Below are 21,847 nucleotides of genomic sequence, written 5' to 3' on the forward strand. Positions count from 1 at the left end.
AGTGGTACCTCTTATCCTACACTACCTCAAAGCTTGCAATACTCTGTGGAAACCAAACTTTTAAGTATTTCTCACATAACTTTGGGGAACTTCTAATGTGGGAATTCCCTCTAGTATCACAGATCACAACCAACCAGGTCATTTAGTTGAGAAATCCTTGGCATTAACTTAGGCATAGTGAAGTCCCCAGTAAAGTAAACCTATTTACCTTGGGAAGTTCTAGAGACCTACCTCATTAATTACTTCTGGGATGTATGGTAATTAAGCTATTTAGGTGGCCCACCAGACACCAGACAAATCTTTCTGCTTCATATCTTAACCAATCATCCAATCAAGATATCTAAATACCTGTCAGGTAACCCCCCCACTCCCAGTCTTTCACCTTTCCAAATAAAACACTCATATTTCTTGAGGGAAAGAGTCTTTAAATAAATATATTTGATATTCCTAGCACTTAGCACAATGGATGAATATTTTTTTCATTGATTCCTTCATCCAATCATTCAGTTACTTACCCAAACTCACATAGATAGGACATTTAGAGGTCAGATTTGAAATCAATTATTCCTGAAGTTAAATCTAACATACCATCTATTGTTGTATTCTCCCTACACTCCAATTTTTTTATAGGACTTAATTGAGTATCCAAAGCAAAAGAATGACCTCCTTGAGGTTAGAGAATGTTTGTTTGTTTGTTTCTTTCTTTTTCTTTCCTTCTTTCTTTCCTCTTTTCTTTCTTTTTTGTTTATTTATTTGATTCTTTACTTCTATCTTTTTTCTTTCTGTCTGTCTTTCCTTTTCAATGGCTAGTGTATAGTTCAGTCAGTCATGTCCAACTCCCACAATAAGAACCAGAAGAGAATTTAAATTAAGGTTCTTCTGTTCCAAAGATTGTGCTCTTTCCAATACATCATGCACTACTTTTCAATTTAGCTAAGGCATAGACAACTGTGGGAAAATGGAAAGGTAATTTTTTATCTAAAAGTAGCCAAAAACTAATAAAAATTTGCCTCATTCTTTATATCAGTTCTCAATATAGTGTCAACTCCAACAATAAAAGTCAAAAAGATTTGGCAACCAGTATTAACTCCAAATATTATCAAAGAGCTCACTCAGATTAAAAGCAAAAAGCTTTTTTTTTAAACTACATTGAGGGAGAGAAATTAGACACATGTGTAAGAGCCTCCTTTGGTGGGAGCTCCCAAACAATGGGACTAAACTTTGATTGATATATTTCTGGTTAGATAAAGAATCAAATAGAGTAGTGTTGCAACAGTAGTAAGGCACTTAACAGCAACAGTAAGGCAAGGTTTTCTAGTGACAAAAATTCCCTTCATGACAGGACTTCCTGTCTGAACTTTCTGATGCTTATTGGAACTTAGATACTGTCAGTTTTATGATTTAGTTGAAACAGGATGAGTACAAAGAATTGTTATGTCAACCTCAGGGCACATCTTGCTTCCTGAAAAACAAAATGACTCTTTAATAGTAAAAAAAAAGAGAGGAATGGAAAGAGAGGTCTTGGATTCTGACATTAGTTTAATAAGCAGAAGACAAACTGCCTAAATAATACCAATCAGTAATTTTAACTTCAATCCTATCGTCTAATCAAGTTTTTAATTCATCCTTTTGAATTTGTACTGAGTTCTGCACCCAGGATCCCTAAATCAGACCTTTAACCTTCTTAAATTATGCCCCGAAAATGATCATATGTCTCTGATTTTATTTTCAGGTTACTTTGGACACTCAAGCTCCTGAAAATAGTATTGGTATTATTACCCTCCCCACCCAGTTGTTGGATAATTTATCATCTAAAGAGACAGAGATGGCATCAAGAATCCAGTTCAATTTTTTTGAGACACCTACCTTATTTCTGGTAAGATTTCTATTAGTTTTCTCTGTTTCTTTTAAATATCCGTAAACTCATTGTGAATAAATTAGTCCATTTAAAAAAGATACTATGCACATAATTTATGTACATTTCTTAATTGATTTCCTTTTAAAGTTTCTCAGTAAATGAAATTTTTGGGGGGAGGAAATTGCTTATTGCAGTTTCTAATATAGGGGGGATAATTTCTTGTAATTAAAGGAGCTTTACTGTAAATTAGAAAACCTGGGATTTGCTTCCAACTTTGCCTTGTCTTGGAGCATTGGTTTCCTACCCTAAAAAATGAACTAAACCAGTAGTGTCAAACTCAGATAGAAACAGGGAACCCTAAATTCTAGGTAAGTATCACTGCAGGTCACTTATTGACTTAGAAAATCACATATTAACATTATCTTTGATCTATTGCATTTTTATTTCTTTTGTTAAGTATTTCTCAATTACATTTTAATTTGTTTTAGATTCATTCTAGTGTGTTGCTGCTATCTGCCCAATGATATCTGAGGACTCTTGCAGTTCTAATATTCTGTAAATGTAAAGATTTTTTTTTCCTTTTGATCACTTTATGATTTTTTTTTTTTTTTTTTTGGTGTTTTAGGATTCCTCACTGAAGAATAGTTCTCTGATAAGCTATGTTATATCTTCAAGCGTCACTAATTTAACAATCAAGGATTTGACAGCAAATGTGACTGTCATGCTACAGAACACAAGGCCTAACCAGGTAAGCCACTCATGAGGGTTTTATGCTGACCATTCTTTTTAGTAGACTTAACTTGGGAAGATGAACCAGCTCTAGGGATAAAACTTGAAATCATCCAGAGTGCTAGTTGGGACAGTGTGAAAAATATTCTCTCCTTCATTATTTTTTCATTCATTAATTCATTCAAGAAATATTTATCAAGTTTCTGGACTTTGTTCCTGGGACCACTATAGGAGATGAGTTTTTTGCCTTATCTTTCCTAGAATCAGGGCTCCCCATAACTTCGTGGACTACATTTTCAAACCCATGCTTATAATGCCAGCTGTTAGTTGTCTTTCCTGTTGTGTGTTGTCTTCTCCCCTATTTAAATATAAACTTCCTAAAGGATCTCAGCACTATGTCTGCTCATAGTAAGTGATTAAATAATGTTGTATCTATCATCTCCCTCCTCCCCTCTCCCTTCCTATTTTCTTTCCTCCTCCCCTCCTCCTCCTCCTCCTCCTCCTCCTTTTTGTTCTTTTCATCTCTCGATGTCTCTCTCTCTCTCTCTCTCTCTCTCTCTCTCTCTCTCTCTCTCTCTCTCTCTCTCTCTCTCTCTCCCTTTCTCTCTCCCCAACATTAAACTCAAAATTTGGGCTTTTTAAAGGATATAAGTCTTTCCCCTTAAGGCATTTACTGTCTAGATGAGTTAATATACAATGTACACAAATTCACAAATTTAAATACAACAAGTGCCTTACAGCAATATTGTACAAAATACTAGGAGACTAGATAAATGTGAAATCACTACTAATTTGGGTGAACAGGAGAACAAGAGAGTTTACCTCTATGAACAAACCTTAGATTATAACTTTTGTAATAAAGATCAAGCATAAAAAGAATGAAAAAAATATAATCTCATGTTTTTTCCATAAATCACTTGCTTCCCAATTTTTCTTATATAATGTTTATAAAAACATCTTATTTCTCCTTTATAGGACAACTTAACTGTAAAATGTGCATTTTGGGACCTGAGCAAAAATGGTAGGTTTTTCTGTTATCCCTTCCCCTTAGCCTATATACATCCATTAGTCTCATTGATAGTACTATTCTTCCCCATGCTAACAGGTGGCAGAGGAGGCTGGTCATCTGAGGGTTGCATAGTGAAAGACAAGAGAATGAATGAAACAGTTTGCTCTTGCAACCACCTTACAAGCTTTGGAGTTCTGCTGGTAATGTGCCAATTTAAAGGGATCTCAGATTTAAAGGCTAGCCACTATTAAATGTATTGACACCATGTTATGACATCTATCAAATAAATGTCTTAATGAACTAACACAGGTGAATATGTTCAAATGGGTAATTCTTCTGAGCTAATGGAAGAGCATGGAATACAAATATATTTTTATTATTGCAAGTTTTTGCCTATATATGTTTGAAGAGGTTAAATATACATATAGAACGACTAGTATTTACCTTGTGTTTTAAGGTTTGCAAAGAACTTCTACAAATATTATTTTATTTGATCCTCACAATAACCTTGTGAAATAGGTTGCACTCATATTCCTTGTTTTACAGAAGTTAAGTTATTTGCTTAAGCTCACACAGTAATTGTCTGAAGTTCAATTTTTAATTCATATCTTCTTGGCTCTATTTCTATCCACTGTACTCACAAATGAGTTTCTGAAAATAGATAAGAACAGCATTAAAATATTAATAAATTTAGATATAATAATCATTATGAAATATAGAATCATCTTTCATTTCATTATGAACATCTGGTATAGGCAACTAGGTGGTATAATGAATAGAGTGCTGGACTTAGAATCAAGAAGATCTGATTCAGACATTTAATAGCTATGTGACTTTAGGTAAATCACTCCTTTTCTCAGCCTCAGTTTCATCAGCAGTAATAAGAATAATATTACCAACTACCTTACAGAGTTATTCTGAAGATCAAAATTATATGAGATCTGTAGCCCTTCAAAACTTGAAAATAATATATGTGTCATTTTTAAAGATCATATAATAAAGATAATCTCCACTTTTTTAGGACTTGTCCAGAACACCCTTACCACCTGTCCAGATGCTGATTCTTACATTCATCACCTATATTGGCTGTGGTTTGTCTGCAATTTTTCTTTCAGTTACTCTAGTAACCTACATAGCTTTTGAGTGAGTATTCTCCAAAAACTTTTAAAGTAAAAGTTTGGTCATTGTTGTTTGATCAGGATATTAATAACATTCCTAAAATGTGTTAATTACAATTCTGGTATAATGCCATACTAGGCACAATGCAAAAACAGTTTACTGAATACTTAAATGCTCCGATGAATCTGTCAGTTCATCAATTTGAATTTTTTTTCCATTGATGCACATTTCAATCTTCCCACACCTATTCATCCACTGTGACCCTTATCTATGTCTTCCTATGAGTTTGTTCAATGAATGACTCTGACCAATGAATAGGAGGTTTTCCTTACTTTCTCCTCCTTCAGACTTAAAATCTGAGTAGCAATATTGTGGAGAGTTGTTAAAAATACAAATTGAATTAAGTTAAAAATTTGGATCACATGGGGAAAAAATGGAAAGATGTGAGTTGTATGATAGTACAAGACAAATGAATTCAGAAGTGTTTGAATAACCCATTCCAAAGAATATTTATTAATAGAGCAATGCTGACCTAAATGGAGAGTTTTCATAAGAATGCTTTAGATAAAGGCATAGAAAGATGACTTAGCCAATTTGTACATAACACAAAGCTAAAAGGGATAATTCTTATTGGATAATAGAATCAGGATGCAAAATTTTCTTGACAGGATAACATGGTAAGAAGATTCAGATGAAATTCATTAGAGATATATATGCCAGGGCAGCAGGAATAGCAAATTTCATAAAACAGATAGAATCTTTAGCAGATTTTAGGAAAATGTTACATTACTTTTCTTTGCTATTTCACTCATTTTTTAGTCATATACAACTCTTCTTGACCCCCATTTGGAATTTTCTTGGCAAAGATACTGAAATGGTTTGCCCTTCCCTTCTCGTTTTGCAGATGAGGAAACTGAGGCAAATAACATTATGTGACATAGTAAATGTCTGAAGCCATATTTGAACTCAGGAAGATAAGACTTCCTGATTTGAGGCTGGGCAATTATCCACTGTGACATGTAGCTGACCTTTACCATCTTTATCTTAATCATAATTCTACTTGGAAAACTTTATAGAAGTCTCCCTGCTTAGAGATCTGTTAGAAAAGAGCAAAGTAGGCAATGCTGGAATATTAGAAAGTAGATCACTAATTAAATTCATTAGGTAAATTCTAAGTGAGATAACCCTTTCTACCAGTGCAAACTGACTTTTTCTCTTTTACTTAGAAAACTTCCCTGAACATGGAGAGGTTAAGCCCCCAGTCAAACAGTCCATGTGTGAGAGGAGCAGGACTTTGACCTAGGTTTTCCTGGCTTCAAGGCCAGTTCTCTAGTCATCATGCCAAACTTCCTTTAGTTGTAATATTAACTAAATATAAATCCTGGCATTTGGATTCTGGAAACTTACTAGGAAATTAATAAAAACTAATTTCCATTTCTATTCTTAGATTGGAAAATCTGGATCTCAGAATAGGAATATAGACCTGCCAGTAGATCCTTGAAAAATTTTCAGACTAATTTGCCAAAAAGCTTTTCATTACCTGGAATGATTTAATCAGAGCTATTTTTTCAAGCCCAAATTTTTTTTAGGTAATAAATTAGATTATATTGCTATGATTTAAAGGAAATTGTTTTACTATACCTACAGCTTTAAGTTGTGTTCATTTTTTGTTTTTATTTAATTATATTCTAAAATTATTTTTTAATATTTCTATATTGAGCAGAATCTCAGACTAGGAAGGAACCTCAGAAACTAACTAGTCCAATAATTTGATCAATAAAATCTTCTGTACATTCCTCCAACTTCCAGTTTTGGGGTAACCCATCATCTCATGATACTAGTTTTTGATAGCTCTAATTGTTAAGTGACTATTATGAGATTCTATCATTCTGTAGCAAGTATCATACAGCAAAGTTGGAAAAGCACTGGATTTATGATCAGAACACATATGTTCAATTGTCATGTCTCAGATCAATCACTTACATGACTTTGGGCAAATCACAACCTTTTTCTGGATGTCAGTTTCATCATCTGTAAAATCAGGAATTATTTAATAGAGTTTGAATAAAAGAGTTTTAAATCCTATGATTCTATGATGATGGAAGTCTGTTGAATGAAACATGGGAAACATGTGACACACATACACACACACACACAAGAAAATATCATAAAGAGGCAGTCTATGCAGTACCTAATTACATGCTTTATAAATTATATATGGATATATAATGTATAAGTATATATTATATAAGTAAATATAATATATAAAGTCATGTGTTATATATTGTAATGTTCTTGGTTTGGCTTTCCTGGAGGCCTCTGGAACAGCTTTCCTTTCAATAGAGTAATCACCACAAGAATAGCCAGGTGTTAAAATCCAAATCCTTTATTGTCTCCTTCTCCTGGTGCTCAGCTAACTTTCTCCTGGCTTTCAGATGGGACTTGGTTTCAGTGGAGAAAATGTAGAAGGCCAGGCCAGCCACCAAGAGCCTGATGCAAGATGAAATTGAATCTCTCTCTCCTCCTACCTCGAGAGCTTGAGCTCCCAGCTTATATGCTCTACACTGAGTATAAACCCATCATTATATCACTAGGAAACCATTATTTGTGTTAAGATTAAACCAATCATAATGAATTTAGAGAATTATTAAGCACCATGCTAAACTAGATAACCATTGTCTCATCAATTCCACTGAATTAGCACCTTGTAAGAATCCTTGTTTCAAGTTCAGAGTTCTGTCCCATAACAATATGTAATTAGATATTACAAATATGTGTAGAATGTATGTTACATAGAAAATATTCTATATGTGTGTATGAATATATATTTATATGTGTGTATATATACACATACATACATATACATACATAGTTTCTATATAATTGATCAGATTGATGTGAGCAATTTACACCAAATTTTGAAACTGAGATTCAACACCAAATGTTGGGTTATGATTCACAATGTGTTCTTTCTCTGTGGCAAAAGGTAGGCTTATTTACAAGAGATTCCATACAAAAAAAAAAAAAAAAAAAAAAAAAGATATACTATGGACAGCAGAAATTGTAAATATGAATAGACTTGGGAGAGCATATAGTTAGTAAGGAAAAGAGTTTTAACAATTAACAATGGAAAAAGGCAAGTTTCTCAGTGGAACTCACAATTACCCAGGAGAAAAGAAATTTGGCCATGAGGTGGAAATATATCAAAGTCAATGATATAATGAATTTAGCAGGCTATATCCAAAGGTTTGGAGTTTAGTACCCCAAAATAATTATACTAAGAAGAAAAAGACATAAGGCATGGGATGAGGAGAGGTGGAAGGGGTGAGAGGAGAGACACCACAAGGAGAGTGTAGGCCATGCTCAGATTTATGGGGAAATGTAAGGGAGGTTGACATAATAACTTGGCTTTCTGATTGGTATAGTATGGTGGAGTTATCCAAGACCTCCATAAGGGGAGGTCCTATACATCTGAACTGATCCCCATCGGTGCCCTTCCCTGCTTGCCTCAAGAAGTAATCTTATCAACATCTTAGGTTTTCTCTGCCGACCTCACCTAGTGACCCAGGACCTCATCATAATTATATACATATGTGTGTATTACATATATTGTATTTTATATACATATATATACATATAACATATTGTTATGATTAAATATGTCTAATATGGTAGAGAAAACATTAAATTTAGGAGTCAGAAGATCTGAGTTTGAATCCTGGCCTGGTTACTTTACTATGGCAAGACTCTGGGCAAGATACTTCTTCTCTCTGGAATGGTTTCCTCCTTTGTGAAGTGAGAGCAGGAGATTGGTCTGGACCTAAGGTTCTTGATCTGAAGTCTATGCATATTTTTTAAAGTATTTTAATGTCTGTTCTTTTTCCTTTGGATTCTTCTATATGTTAATACCTCTACAAGCATTATTCTATTAGGCTTTCCCAGAGTGTGAAAGAGGTCCATAACACACACAAAAAGATTAAGAACCTCAGAGTACTAGTGACTGAAGAATAATAAGACTATTCCTTCCTCTGCTTTCACTGACTAATTTAACTGATAGACTAACACATGCCAAAGACTGAATTCCTACTTCCAGAAGAAGCCTTCTCATTGTCTCTTAGCTACCAACATTCTTTTGATTTGGAACTATTGAGATGATTCCTTCCCTGCATTGGAGCAGAGTAATACTGAGCTTTCGAAGAGAACCTGATGCATGATTTGAATGTTCACATCAGGATTTGCAGGCAGATATCATGACATTTTTCTCCTATTTCTGTTTCAGGAAAATCCGGAGGGACTACCCTTCCAAAATTCTCATTCAGCTGTGTGCTGCCTTACTCTTCCTGAATCTGGTATTTCTCTTAGACTCATGGATTGCATTGTATAACATCCGAGGCCTCTGTATCTCTGTGGCAATATTTCTTCATTATTTCTTGTTGGTTTCATTCACTTGGATGGGCCTAGAAGCTTTCCATATGTACCTGGCTCTTGTCAAAGTGTTTAATACCTATATCCAGAAGTATATCCTCAAGTTCTGCATTGTAGGTTGGGGTACGTATGATGTTCATTGCAAGATCCCCCAGGGATGGTATAGTAGATATCTGAAGTTGGGAAGACCAAAGTTCAAATCCTTCCTTAGACATTTACTAGTTGTATGAACCTGGGCAAGTCACTGAACTATCTCAGTTTCCTTATCTGTAAATTGAAGATACTAGCACCTGCCTCTCAATTTTCAGGAGAGAATAGGAAAATAATATTTATAAAGTGCTTTGCAAATCTTAAAAAGCACTAATCAGTTGATAATCATTATATTTGATCAATAATGCGAAAGTAAAAAATGGCTGTGTGCTTTGCTCATTTATACCAAACCCCTTAATTCTTAGTATAGGCTTAATCTTCCAAAAAGCAGCCACTTTCTACCTCTTTCAAGATCAGCTGCATATTATTTCAGGATTGGCTGTAAACATAACCATATGTTTGTTATTTGAAGAATGGTGCTTCTGAAACCAGGCTCAAATGCAAATCCTGTAAGATCTGGCAGCCTTTACTTTGAATTGGGTTCTCTCAGTCCCAAATCATACATAAATTCATAAGTTAAAACATATATGCATATATTTATGTCCATATAATGTGTAAAGCACTTTTCAAATCATAACTGCTAGCTATTATTACTGTTACTATTCACTGGATTATAAGGTGAGTTCAAGGAAGACTAGCACCTCAGATGTGAAGGTTGCCAAGCTCTTTTTAGGGCATTTTCCACCTTGGTGTCCTCCTGATTCATCCAACCCTCACCTGTGGTTCCAAGAATCTTTAGCCTGCTAAAGCGGCCATGTCTCAGTAAACAGTTTCAGCTAAATGGGCTAAACCAGGTTGAAAGTAACCAAGGAGTCTCAGACCTTTTGATGAATTAGTAGTGTCTACTCCAAACATATGAAAATTTCCTCCTGCAGAATGGGTGGATGAAATAATTTATTCCACTGGCCAGGTTGCAAATGCAAAAACTTAGAATATGGTTATCCATTGAAGATGTCAGGATCATTCCAAGCCATCACCAATCATCTTGACTTTTGTCTTTCCATTGGACACAGCTGACTGGAAGAGAGAGTAAAGCCAATGACTTCATACAGCTCTGCCTCCCTTAAATCCAATTTATATGTGAATCAAAAGACATCACCAATACAATTTTACCATTTTTATCTACCTCAAAGTCATATGATAGCAAGCAAAAAATGCAACAGGAGGTGTGGATACACTGGGAACTGTACTCATAACCATGCACACAAGCGGCCCAAATCGTAAGATTGCTCACTTCCTGAAAACACAAAATGAAGAAGATATGGGAACAGTGTCAGATTTTATAGTATTGGGCTCAAAGATCACTGCAGACAGTGACTGCAGCTATGAAATTGAAAGATGCTTGCTCTTTGGAAGGAAAGCAATAGCGAATCTGGATGGCATACTAAAAAGCAGCGACATCACCTTGCCAACATATCATCAATATTCCATATTGTCCATATAGTCCATATAATCAAAGCCATAGTTTTTCCAGCTGCAATATATAGCTGTGAGATTAAGCTCCATAAAATCAATACTTTCCAATTGTGGTGCTGGAAAAGATTTTTGAGCGTCCTTTGAACAGCAAGGTTCAATACTTAAACAGTCAATACTTAAATTCATTCAGACTACTCATTGAATGGTCAAATACTGAAGCTGAAACTTAAATATTTTGGCCACATAATGAGAAGATAGGAAACATTGGAAAAGGCCCTGATGCTGCAAAAAAAAAAAAAAAAAAAAAGGATGGCAAAGGATAAGATGGATAGATTAGTGTCATGGAAACAATGAACACGATGAACTTGGATAGACTTCAAGAGATAGTAGAAGAAAGAAGGGCCATAGGGTCATGAAGAATCAAACTTCACAATAACTGAACAACAACATAAAGACAATAATATACTTATGTCACTTGTTTTCCAGAATTGCTGTCAGGGAGGTGCTTTTGGAAACCCTAAAGCACTGTATTATGGGAATTATGATTAACATGATCTGAGTTTTGTCCTTCACAAGATTCCTATGAGTTAGAAAGGGCAAGAATTATCACCCCCATTTTGCAAATAAATTACAAGTAACATGAGATTCAGAGGGGTTTAAATGATTTGTCCAGTGCCTCATAGTTCACTAATTAAAACTGAAATAATCAAAGCCAGAACTAGAATTCAGATCTCTCTTCTTAACTTAACTTAACTGTAGTTAAGATGTCCTCTTCCTATCAAGTCTTTTCTCTGACTTAAAATATCCATTATTGTTTATATTCTTATTTTTTCCATGGCATTATTTCAAGACCCTTCACTATTTTGGTCATTCCAATTAGTTGTGTTATAGTTTTTAATGTGAAAGATAATCTTTTTTTTTCCTTTCTTTTCAAAATTCATCTTTAGGAGGCCTGAAGAAGTCATTGTTATCCTCATATTTAGTACTAATCTTCTTTACAAAAGCATGTAAAGTCAAATATCTCAGTCAAGGGAAAAATATATCACCATATTCTTTTTTTCTAAAATCTGTCTCACTCAAACAAAGAGATATATTTGTCATACAAAATATAAATGACTTATTGCTAGTCAGGTCAGGCTTTACAATCAACCAGTCTAACCTAGTTCATTAGGAAGCCTTGGTTGGATCATTATAAATTTTCTTTTCAGTTGTGATCAACACTTCTTTGTGGTGGTCAACATTCTCTGTTGTATATTTACTTTTTGGAGTTAATCAATTTGCATGAACCTTGATCCCTCTTGCTATTAGTCCTCAGAAATAAATGTTGTGTAATGATACCTGATTTTTCTCTTTATTTTGGCATGTTAGAACCCTGTGTAACATTTTTCCTCAATCTTCCAGGTGTCCCAGCTGTAATTATAGCCATCATACTGGCTGTATCACCTGATAACTATGGACTTGGTTCCTATGGAAAATTCCCCAATGGCTCGCCTGATGAATTGTAAGCACAGATCTTCCAGAAAGATTGCTGTTGTTTGTTAGGAAACTGACTTCTCAGAAAAAAAATGCATGATGGAATTTTATGTTAACACAGACTCCCTAAAAAAACTGGTTAAATTTATAATGGCTCTTGTGGCCAGAACTATAATACGGCAAGCTAGTTGGAAATTCCACTTGGCTACTGAAGTATAGGAAAATGAAAGGAAGAATTTTGAAGATCTTCATATAAGCCTTTAAAAAGAAAAATTACATTAAGTTGATGATAGCAGGTAAAATATAGTATTCATTACAATATTTGTATGAGGTAAATTTTGAAGGTTGCAAGTCACTTCAAATAACTCCAACCAACCATCTTCATAATTTCCTTTAATTTTCTATGAAGATGCAAATTCTGCTTGAGATTTCAAAGGAAGGAATAGTGAGTAATGATTTGTATTGCTTTTCTTCTTTCATGATTTCATATATAAATTTTATGGCATAATTATGCTATTTTATAACATATGATGCCAAGGTTTGTTCTTTGTTTTATTTTTTTTTTTCTTTTTCCATTTTAGTTGTTGGATCAACAATAGTGTTGTATTTTACATTACTGTGGTAGGATACTTCTGCGTGATCTTCCTGTTGAATGTCAGCATGTTTATTGTAGTACTGGTTCAACTTTGTCGTATTAAGAAAAAGAAACAACTTGGTGCCCAAAGGAAAACAAGCATTCAGGATCTTCGAAGTGTTGCTGGCCTGACTTTTCTACTGGGGATTACTTGGGGATTTGCCTTTTTCGCCTGGGGACCAGTTAATCTCTTATTCATGTACCTTTTTGCCATCTTTAATACTCTGCAAGGTAAGGTTTTTTTCTAATTTTAGAGTTGACTATATAAGCTAATATAGAGAAACAATTTTAAATTTTAAAATAAGAAGTGCTATGTAAAGTGTTATTCAGTAGATAAAAACATTTTAGTTAAGAAAATTTTGTCTTTGAGAAGAGTGCTTTGTGAACCTCTTTATTAGAGGAAACTTGATTTCTAGATTATGAAATTATTTTTGGATGATATAACTCTGTAGGATTTCACCCTGAAGAGCAAAGCAGAAATATATGCTTGACAATACTGCTGACTCACTGTTTTAGCTTTTACATAATACCCTTCAAGCTCATCTCTGATTTCCTCATTTGTTAAAATGAAGCTAACAATTTGGTATTGCCTCTCTAATTTCAAAAGCATTTTAAGATCAAATGAAAAAAGTCTACAACAGGTTATGGGAGATTCAGAATATAACTATGTAATGCTATTTCACAGCTGCACAGAACCAATTTATGTCAGCATTGAAACATAGACACAGGTTGTATTCAAGCACAAACACCTGGTGAGTACCTAGTTTGTATAAGGTACTGTATTAAGCAGTTCCTGTGACACTTGGACTACCAAAGGTTAAAAAGTCCAAGGGAAGCCAATCTAGAAGTTTTAATAGTGCCTACCGAGAGATAATGAGAAATGGCATTCCTACTAAGACTACTACTTTGCCCATCTTTTGAAATGCATGAAGGATAGCAAAAGAGTAAAATAAAAACCTAAAATAATTTCAGAGCCACGCTGTTTCTGTAGTTTTGTGTCATATGTACTATCTAATCATATTGCTTGATAACCTAGAAGTTATTTTTATATTTAGTCCTATTTATCCTCTCTATGAATTCTACATTGCATGTGTGTGTGAATAGGAAAAGAAATTAAAGTAAAATTTGAGGTTGTGGCCACTGATTGGGAAATATTTTTAAAATAAGCAAATGTGTCTAAGTGTAATGCTGGAGAAACTGAGGTAAAATAGAGATTAGAGAGTTTTTAATATTTTATTTTAGAGAAAGAAATTGGGCTGGGAGCATGTTGCCCCCAGTGCTGATGTCTCAAAGCATCCAACAGCTAATGTGTGTTTCCCATGACGTACTTGGTACTTGGCTCCAAGTGAGCAACCAGGGTAGACTGAAGCAGGGGAAGAGTCCCAGGACTGAGATTGGAAGGGACTGTACAGTTCTGACAGGGTGGGGGCTAAGGACCATAAATTCTTGATGACTTAAGAGGAGTTAGGAACCAAAAATTCTGAATTCCCTCTTATCTTGAGTTTACACATTTATAATTTATAACCTTAGAATAATTAGCCCTAAGTTATATCAGTCTTAATGATCAGGAGGGGGATTGCAACCAGGGGGATTAAGGCAGAACAATTCAAGAAACTGAGGAAGAACAATTCAGGGAAACTGAGTCAGGACAATAAAAGGGAATTATGGCACAACATAAGGAGCATGGTTCCCTTATGTTTAATCCCAGAAAAGCAAACCAGTGGAATAATGAGATAATGAAATGGAAAGATATGGATTGTCCTTTAAAAGCTAGCTCTGCATTTCAAAATTAGGCATAGCCATAACCAAGTATGCCAAAAGAATAATAATTGCTTTTTTTAAGAAAGAAAATTTCAGAGTTGTAAAGGTCACTTGTTTAAAAATCTATTCATCATTAGTGACCTCATTAGTTTTATACTGAGTATGCCATACTTTGGCATGGAGGCTAGCATTTTAGAAATGTATCAAAAGTAACACTGTGTCTCTGTATTCACTTTGCTTGTAGCTTTTCTTTTAAGCATCACTTTTTAAACTTTGTCTTTGTTCCCACCTACTTTCCACATCTCATTCTTTTATTACTTTTGGCTCAAAAATTGTCATTTTGTGGCTCCACTTATTTCAAAACAACAAATCATTTTACTGTTTCCAAGAAATCCAACCTGAGATTGTTCGTTATAGCTCTTTCTCCTTATTTCGTTCAGCTTGGAAAGTATCAAGTATGTCTGTGAGTTACATGAAGTCTCTGTTTTAGCTTATGATATTTAGAATGAGGTAAATGGAATATCTGGCAAATTATTTCCATAAATCACCATCATCCACAAATTATATCCAAACATCTACTATTTTTATTATGATAGATTAGCTTCTAGTTTGAATGACAAGTTCTTGCATTGTAACCTAATAGAAGTAAATGATCAATCAATAAGCATTTATTAAGTACCTGCTGCATAACAGGCACTGTGCTAATTCTGGAAATACAAAAACAAAAATAAAATATTCTGTTAATATTTTACTTGGTTAAGACATGGTAGTCTTCAGGGAGAGGCATGGAAGCTAGGAAGAATCAGGAAAATCCTTGGGTAGAAGGTGGTCCCTGAAAGGATCTTTTAAGGAAACTTGGGATTCTAAGAAGTGGAGATGAGGAAGGTGTGTAGTTAGTGCATTATGGACATTATGGGCAAGGTACAGAGATGGAAGACAGATGCATATTGTGCCAGATTGGCTGAAGTGAAGAGTATATGAAGAATTAATGCATGATAAACTGGAACACATATTTGAAGCAAAGTTGTAAATAGTTTTAAAATGTCAAATAGAACAGCTTCCTAGAGGAAATAGGCAGCTACTAAAGTTTATTAAGCAGGAGAATGACATATTAGAATGATACATTGGTAATATAATGGATAGGTTAGAGAAAGGAAGCAAGGTATGGTATTAAGAGGCTAATTACAATAATAGTCCAGGAAAAAGTGATGACAGCCTGAATTAGTGTGGAAGCTATGTGAACTGAAAAAATGGGGACAGATATGAGAACTGATTGAATGTGTAGGTTGAGGAATATTCCAGGTTGTGAACCTGGGTAATTGGAAGGATGATGGTGCCCTCAACAAATTGCACAAGCTCAGACAAAGAGTGAGTTTATAGAAAAGGATAAAGTTCTATTTTAATCCTGTTGAGTTTGAGATGGCTATAAATGGGAAATATCCAAAATATAGTTATAAATGTAGGACTGGGGCTCAAAAAATACAGAATAAAGCAAAATTAGGAAAAATGAAGTACAATGTTCATATTGATTGAAATGAAGAAAGACATTGTAATGCATGGAAAGAGTACTAAGGGTGAATCAGAAGAACTGAATTCAAGATTTGCCCCTCATTACATTATAATCTTGGGCAAGTCATCAAATCTCTCTGGCTCAAACTTTTCTCATCCATAATATAAAGGGTTTCAATTAGATATCCTCTAAGAGTTTTCCCACCTTTATTTGATGCTGTGATCTCTGCAACATTCAAGATGGCCATCTTCTTGACAAATAAGAACAAATATAAATATCAGTAGGAATAAAAATGCTGTCTTAAAATCAAGATTTAGAAAACAAGTAAATTGACAGGAGAAGTGGGGTGAAGTATTGGCACTGGGAGAGTATTCACTTGAAAAAAAAAAAGTAATACTCATTTTAGAAAGAGATTCATCATGAAATTCCTTAACTAGAAAGTTTTCATAGTAACTTGAAAATATTTAATTTTTAATATTATTTTTCCAGAATCCATCTATTAAGTAATATGTTACGTCTTTTAAATAGAATTCTAATAGAAAATATTCAGATAATATTCAGATATCAATAATATTAAATAGAATTTATCATTATCTAGGAATTAACTATAAAGATATTGTTACTTTTCATCAATATCTAACCCTACAAAAATTGTAAAACCATTAAATTACTTTTTCTTTTTTGTGTATGTTTTTCGTTTTGTTTTTTTATTTTATTTTCTTTTAGGATTCTTCATATTCATCTTTTACTGCGTAGCAAAAGAAAATGTCCGGAAACAGTGGAGACGATACCTTTGTTGTGGCAGATACAGGCTGGCTGAAAATTCTGGTAAAAATGCACAATATATTCTTATTAATACTACATTATTCATTTAAGTTTATTGAATATCTAAAAGTGGACTATATAGAGATTTTATATATATATATTAAAGCTTGAATATAGAAAACAACATTTCCAAAAAGGCTAGTGTATTTACAAAATGATAAATGAAACCTGCTCAAATTAAAAAAAAAAAAAAAGTCTTTACTCCAAAATATTTTAGTGTTCATATTTTTTAAAAAATAAAATTTCAGATATCTTTATTTATAGTTCTGTGGTCAGTCTAGAAGTCTATTATGTTCATTAAAAGTCCAATGTCAACTTGGAAATATTTGGTGGAATGCTCCAGAAATTTGTGCTATTTAACATTTTTATTAATGAACTAAATAAAGACATAAGTGGTATGCTAATTAGATTGGAGGTGACAGTAGTTAATGAAGCACTTCAAAATAGATCTTGCCCGGCAAAAATACCAGATAAAATTAAAAATATGGAATCTAATAGAGATCTTTTAGCATAATCACATATTTAGAGCTGAAAAGGACCTTGAAGGTCATACAATCCAGACCTCTCATTTCACAAGCAAAAAAATGAAATAAATTTAGATCCTTAGACATGGGTTCAAAAACTCAACTTCAGATTTGAGGATTTTAGTGGACCCAGACTCAAAGTGAGTCAAAAATGATAAAGCAGCCATAAAAGCAAATGCAAAAGCAAAAAAAAAAAAAAAAAAGCAAATACAATTAGTCTCTATTAAGAAAGGAGCCCTGAAGTCTGGAAGACTTGAGTTCAAATGTGACTTCAGACATTTAACAGTTCCTGGCTGTGTGATCCTAGGCAAGTCATTTAGCCCCAATTGCCTGAACAAGCTAAATAAATAAATAAATAAGAAAGAAAGAAAAGAAAAAAGAAAGGTAACAGGTCCAATAATAAGAAGATAATTCTACTGTGCTACAGACCATGGCTAAAGTATCATGTTCATTTTTGAATACATTTTAAAACAAACATTAATAAATTAAAGAGGAACTAGTATAGGGTGGAGGGCCTCATGGTAACACAACAATATGAAGATCAGTTTGAACTGAAATCATTTTGCCTAGAAAAGACTTAAGAGAAATAACTGTCTTCAATAATTTAAAGGGTTGATGTATGGGAAAGGGATGGGCTAGAATCATCCTATCTGGTGAAAGTGCAGAACTGGGAACAAAAAGTAGAACTTGCAAAGAGGCAAATTTAGGAGACACTTTTTAACAGTTAAAGCTGTCCAAAAGTGAAATGGTTTGACTCAAAAGAGTTTTCCCTCGTTTTTAATGTCTTTAAGCAAATTCCAGATGACCATTAGTTGAGAATATTATAGAGTACAGGTATGGGTTAGAACTGATGGCCAATGAACTTTGAAAGTTTTTGAGCCTGTGAAATAGAATTCAAAATCAATTATTATTTTGTATCTTATTAAATTAATGAGATTCTTCATAGAAGACTATTTTAACTTATTTTCTAAGACTTCTTAAAGTTAAAAAAAATTCTTAAAAATTAACTTAATTATTCTTAATGTATACTCCCTTTTTATATTCTAGATTGGGCAGGTTCCATTAATCAATTTGCAGATAGCAAACTAATCTCTGTATACAATTTTTAGCACATTTTGAATATTTTTATTTATCTTTTTTTTTTTTTGGACATATAACAACTAAGAATTAGAAGACTGAGTTCCAACCCCAGTTCCCCCTCATACTTTCATTGTGAGTTGGGTCAACTTCTGAGGCCTCTCTATCTTAGTAAAATGGAGATAATAATACACAAGTAATAAATTATTGTGAGAAAAGTGCTTCATAAACTTTAATGTGCAATGAAAGTATAAATTAATAATAATCTGTAAAATAAGGGGTTAAATCATCTCTAAAGTCCCTTCCAATTCTACAATCCTATAATCCTTTGACTTAGTATATCCAACACCTGGCTTAGTTTGTTTTTAATGATAAAATTGAGAATTAGGAAATGATTAGAAAAATCTTATTTTGAGGCATTTTCCATAAATACTGTGGTTTGTGATTTCCACTGAGATCCAAGAATCTGTGGCCAGGAAAGCACAAAGAATCCAATCAAGCTCAGTATCAAAGTAGTCATAGCTAATCAGCACATGGTCATTTCAGCTATGATTTCTTATATCCATCATCATGGTAGCCAAACTGATCACAAAGGTCAAAGACATCATGACTAGGTTCATCAGTCAAGGCTAAAGATAGAATCAGAAACTTTTGGTTAACTCATTTAACAGTAAAATCTTAAAACATGTAATTCCTTTCTAAGCTTTTGGAGTGTGATAGTAATTTCTAGATTTCATTATCTCCCATATACCTGTCCCTTGCATTTTTGCTTCAACAAACTGCACTATTTTCTGTAATGCTTATTCTGCTATAGACTGGAGTAGAACTGCTACTAATGGTTTAAAGAAGCAGATTGTAAACCAAGGAGTGTCCAGTTCTTCAAATTCCTTACAATCAAACAGTAACTCCACTAATTCTACCACCCTGCTAGTGAATAATGATTGCTCAGTACACGCAAATGGGAATGGTATGTATATCTCCACAAAGTATTTCTTGAGCTATTTTAAATGTATTTTTACAAGCAGATCTATCCTCTTGTGATATTTCTAAGTCCAGAGCATAATTACATATAATTTGTTCATTAAAATGGTTGTGAATCACAAAAAAGAAATAGTTATTCAATTTGATTCATGGTAGTACACAGTGGAACTAATTTTCAAAAGAATATTCACTTCTCTTTTGAATTGTTACTGAATAGAGCTTTAAGTCTGGATGTTGAAAAGTCTGAACAGAGTGCTATCTTTAAATTCCATTGACTGTGCTCCTTAAGAGCCATACTGAAAAGCTCAAATAACCAAATTCCTGTGACATCATAACTAGACACTTCCTCCATGCTTAAAACTTGCTATTCTATTACCTATCCTATTTACTAAACTTTCCTTCTGATATTGATTCTTTTAATCAATGTTCAGTTGCACAATACTAAAATATAAAACATGGCCTTCTATATATTATCAACAGGTGGATACATTTTAGTTGTAATGTTTCATAAGCCTAGGAATTCTGACAGTTGTATCAGAAGTATCCACCTGTTTTTCTTTTACATAATTGAGCTGTTCTTTATTTATATATGCTTTTATATACCTTTTATACCTTTATGTATTTTGTTTCCTAATATTTTTGTTATTATTTTTTAAATAATTACAATTATCCTTGGCTAGTAATTATTAGAATGACTTTTCTTCCCATGTTCATCTTTCATGATATTGAATATAGTTTGTGAGTGACTAATATGTCTGCCTAAAAACCTTCAGGTCTCCCAAAGTCAACATATTCTCTTGGTATTGCCATCACGTACAGATTCTGAAAAAAATTTAAAAGGTTCAATTTCTTTGAGAGATGGAATTAGTGCCAGTTATTTTATAGCTTTATATTATCTTTGAGTGAAAACTCCCATCATTTCCTATAAATAGTAGTGACAAGATTAATTAGATTCCAAGTACTGAACAGAATTTTTAAAAAATTGAGATCAGCTAAAAAGGGAATAATAGGTGTACAATAAATCAAGAAAAGCAACAGGGCATATTAAGAAATATATTAATGCTGGACACAGTGGCATTCAACTTGTAGTCCCTTCTACTAAGATGCTGAAGCTGATGGCCTGCTTGAATTCAGGAGTTCTGAGCTACAACAAAGCTAAAGCTAATCAGATATACACACAAGTCCATTAACAATATGGTGACACCTTGGAAGTAAAAGACTATCTAAGGATGGATAAACCAGTTCATGTCAGCAAAGAACAAGAATTTCCATGCTGATCAGTATTTGGATAATGCCCATGAGTGATGACTATACTTCCAGTCAAGAAGAGACAGGGAAATCCAGTCTCAAAAAAAAAACAACAAACAAACAAAAAAAACAGAGTAATCCCTAAGATTGTTGACCAATAGTTCTGAGTAGGTTGAATTAATAGAGGATAAGACTAAATGAATTGGACTTTCCAATCTAATCCATGTCTAATCCATCCTTCCAGTTCTAAAACAATTCTTAAAAATTCTTTGATCTCAAAATAAAGTATAACTATGCCCTATAAGGAGGAAGCTTCTTTTTGAACTACATATAATAGGAAGGAGTAGGATGTTCCCATCTCTTAATAAATGCTTCCTCTTGCTAATTCACGAAATGAAGCTGTTATTCTTCCTCTAGGAAATGCCTCTACAGAAAGGAATGGTGTCTCCTTCAGTGTCCAGAATGGCAATGTTTGCCTGCATGACTTCTCAGGAAAACAACATGGGTTTAATGAGAAGGAAGATCCTTGTACCAACAAGAACAGAATATCTCTCAGAAGGACTTCAAAGAGGGATAGCCTACATTTTGTTGAGCAAATGTGATTTAAAAAAAAAAAAAATCCCAGCGTGACACTGGGTAGTACAAGATATAAAAGTCTTAACTTTTACACAGTGTGAGAAGGTCTTAAAACTGACTTATTTAGTGCTTCATATCCTTGGGGAGAATAGATCCAGGGACTTGCAATGTCTGGGGATTGTAAAAAAAAAAAAAAAAAAAAAAAAAAAAAAAAAAAAAAAAGCTTTAAAATTCTATTAGAGAAGATCCATCAGAAGTTACATTGGAGCTCATATATGTTTTCAGTTTGGGTCATCATTCTTCCTTTTCAAAGAGAGGGTTGTTTTGTTTGTTTGGGAGAGGGGGGGGAAGGGGAAGGGGGCAGGGATTAAAACATTTTTTTTTTAAATTCAATAATACTAAATAAATATTCTAAGTAGAAAACCCATAACTGATTGTAAGTTAGATAGTTTATTTCTTTTGTTATCATAACATATAACAATAATTAATCACAATTTTTGTGAGTTTAGTACTTCCTATTGTATATAAGTTA

At 33.5% G+C, this 21,847-nt stretch overlaps 1 protein-coding gene across 4 annotated transcripts in view; it reads left to right on the forward strand.

Moving 5' to 3' along the window:
* The window catches only part of ADGRG2 (adhesion G protein-coupled receptor G2), a 143,138-nt gene extending 121,497 nt beyond the window's left edge, over window positions 1-21,641 (forward strand). For 3 of the 4 annotated variants that reach the window (XM_074299866.1, XM_074299865.1, XM_074299864.1), the window contains 10 exons: window positions 1,733-1,876; window positions 2,484-2,606; window positions 3,563-3,608; window positions 3,693-3,796; window positions 4,618-4,739; window positions 8,995-9,263; window positions 12,108-12,207; window positions 12,761-13,044; window positions 16,811-16,912; window positions 21,157-21,641. In XM_074299866.1, the coding sequence (XP_074155967.1) occupies window positions 1,733-1,876; window positions 2,484-2,606; window positions 3,563-3,608; window positions 3,693-3,796; window positions 4,618-4,739; window positions 8,995-9,263; window positions 12,108-12,207; window positions 12,761-13,044; window positions 16,811-16,912; window positions 21,157-21,341 (1,479 nt within the window). In that variant the 3' untranslated portion in view covers window positions 21,342-21,641. Of the gene's footprint in view, window positions 1-1,732; window positions 1,877-2,483; window positions 2,607-3,562; window positions 3,609-3,692; window positions 3,797-4,617; window positions 4,740-8,994; window positions 9,264-12,107; window positions 12,208-12,760; window positions 13,045-16,810; window positions 16,913-19,324; window positions 19,478-21,156 lie in introns of all 4 variants that reach the window. The other variant, XM_074299863.1, reaches the window with a different exon arrangement.
* Window positions 21,642-21,847: the final 206 nt, after the last annotated feature.

The sequence above is a fragment of the Sminthopsis crassicaudata genome, chromosome 3, assembly GCF_048593235.1.
Source record: "Sminthopsis crassicaudata isolate SCR6 chromosome 3, ASM4859323v1, whole genome shotgun sequence".
NCBI classification, from domain to species: domain Eukaryota; kingdom Metazoa; phylum Chordata; class Mammalia; order Dasyuromorphia; family Dasyuridae; genus Sminthopsis; species Sminthopsis crassicaudata.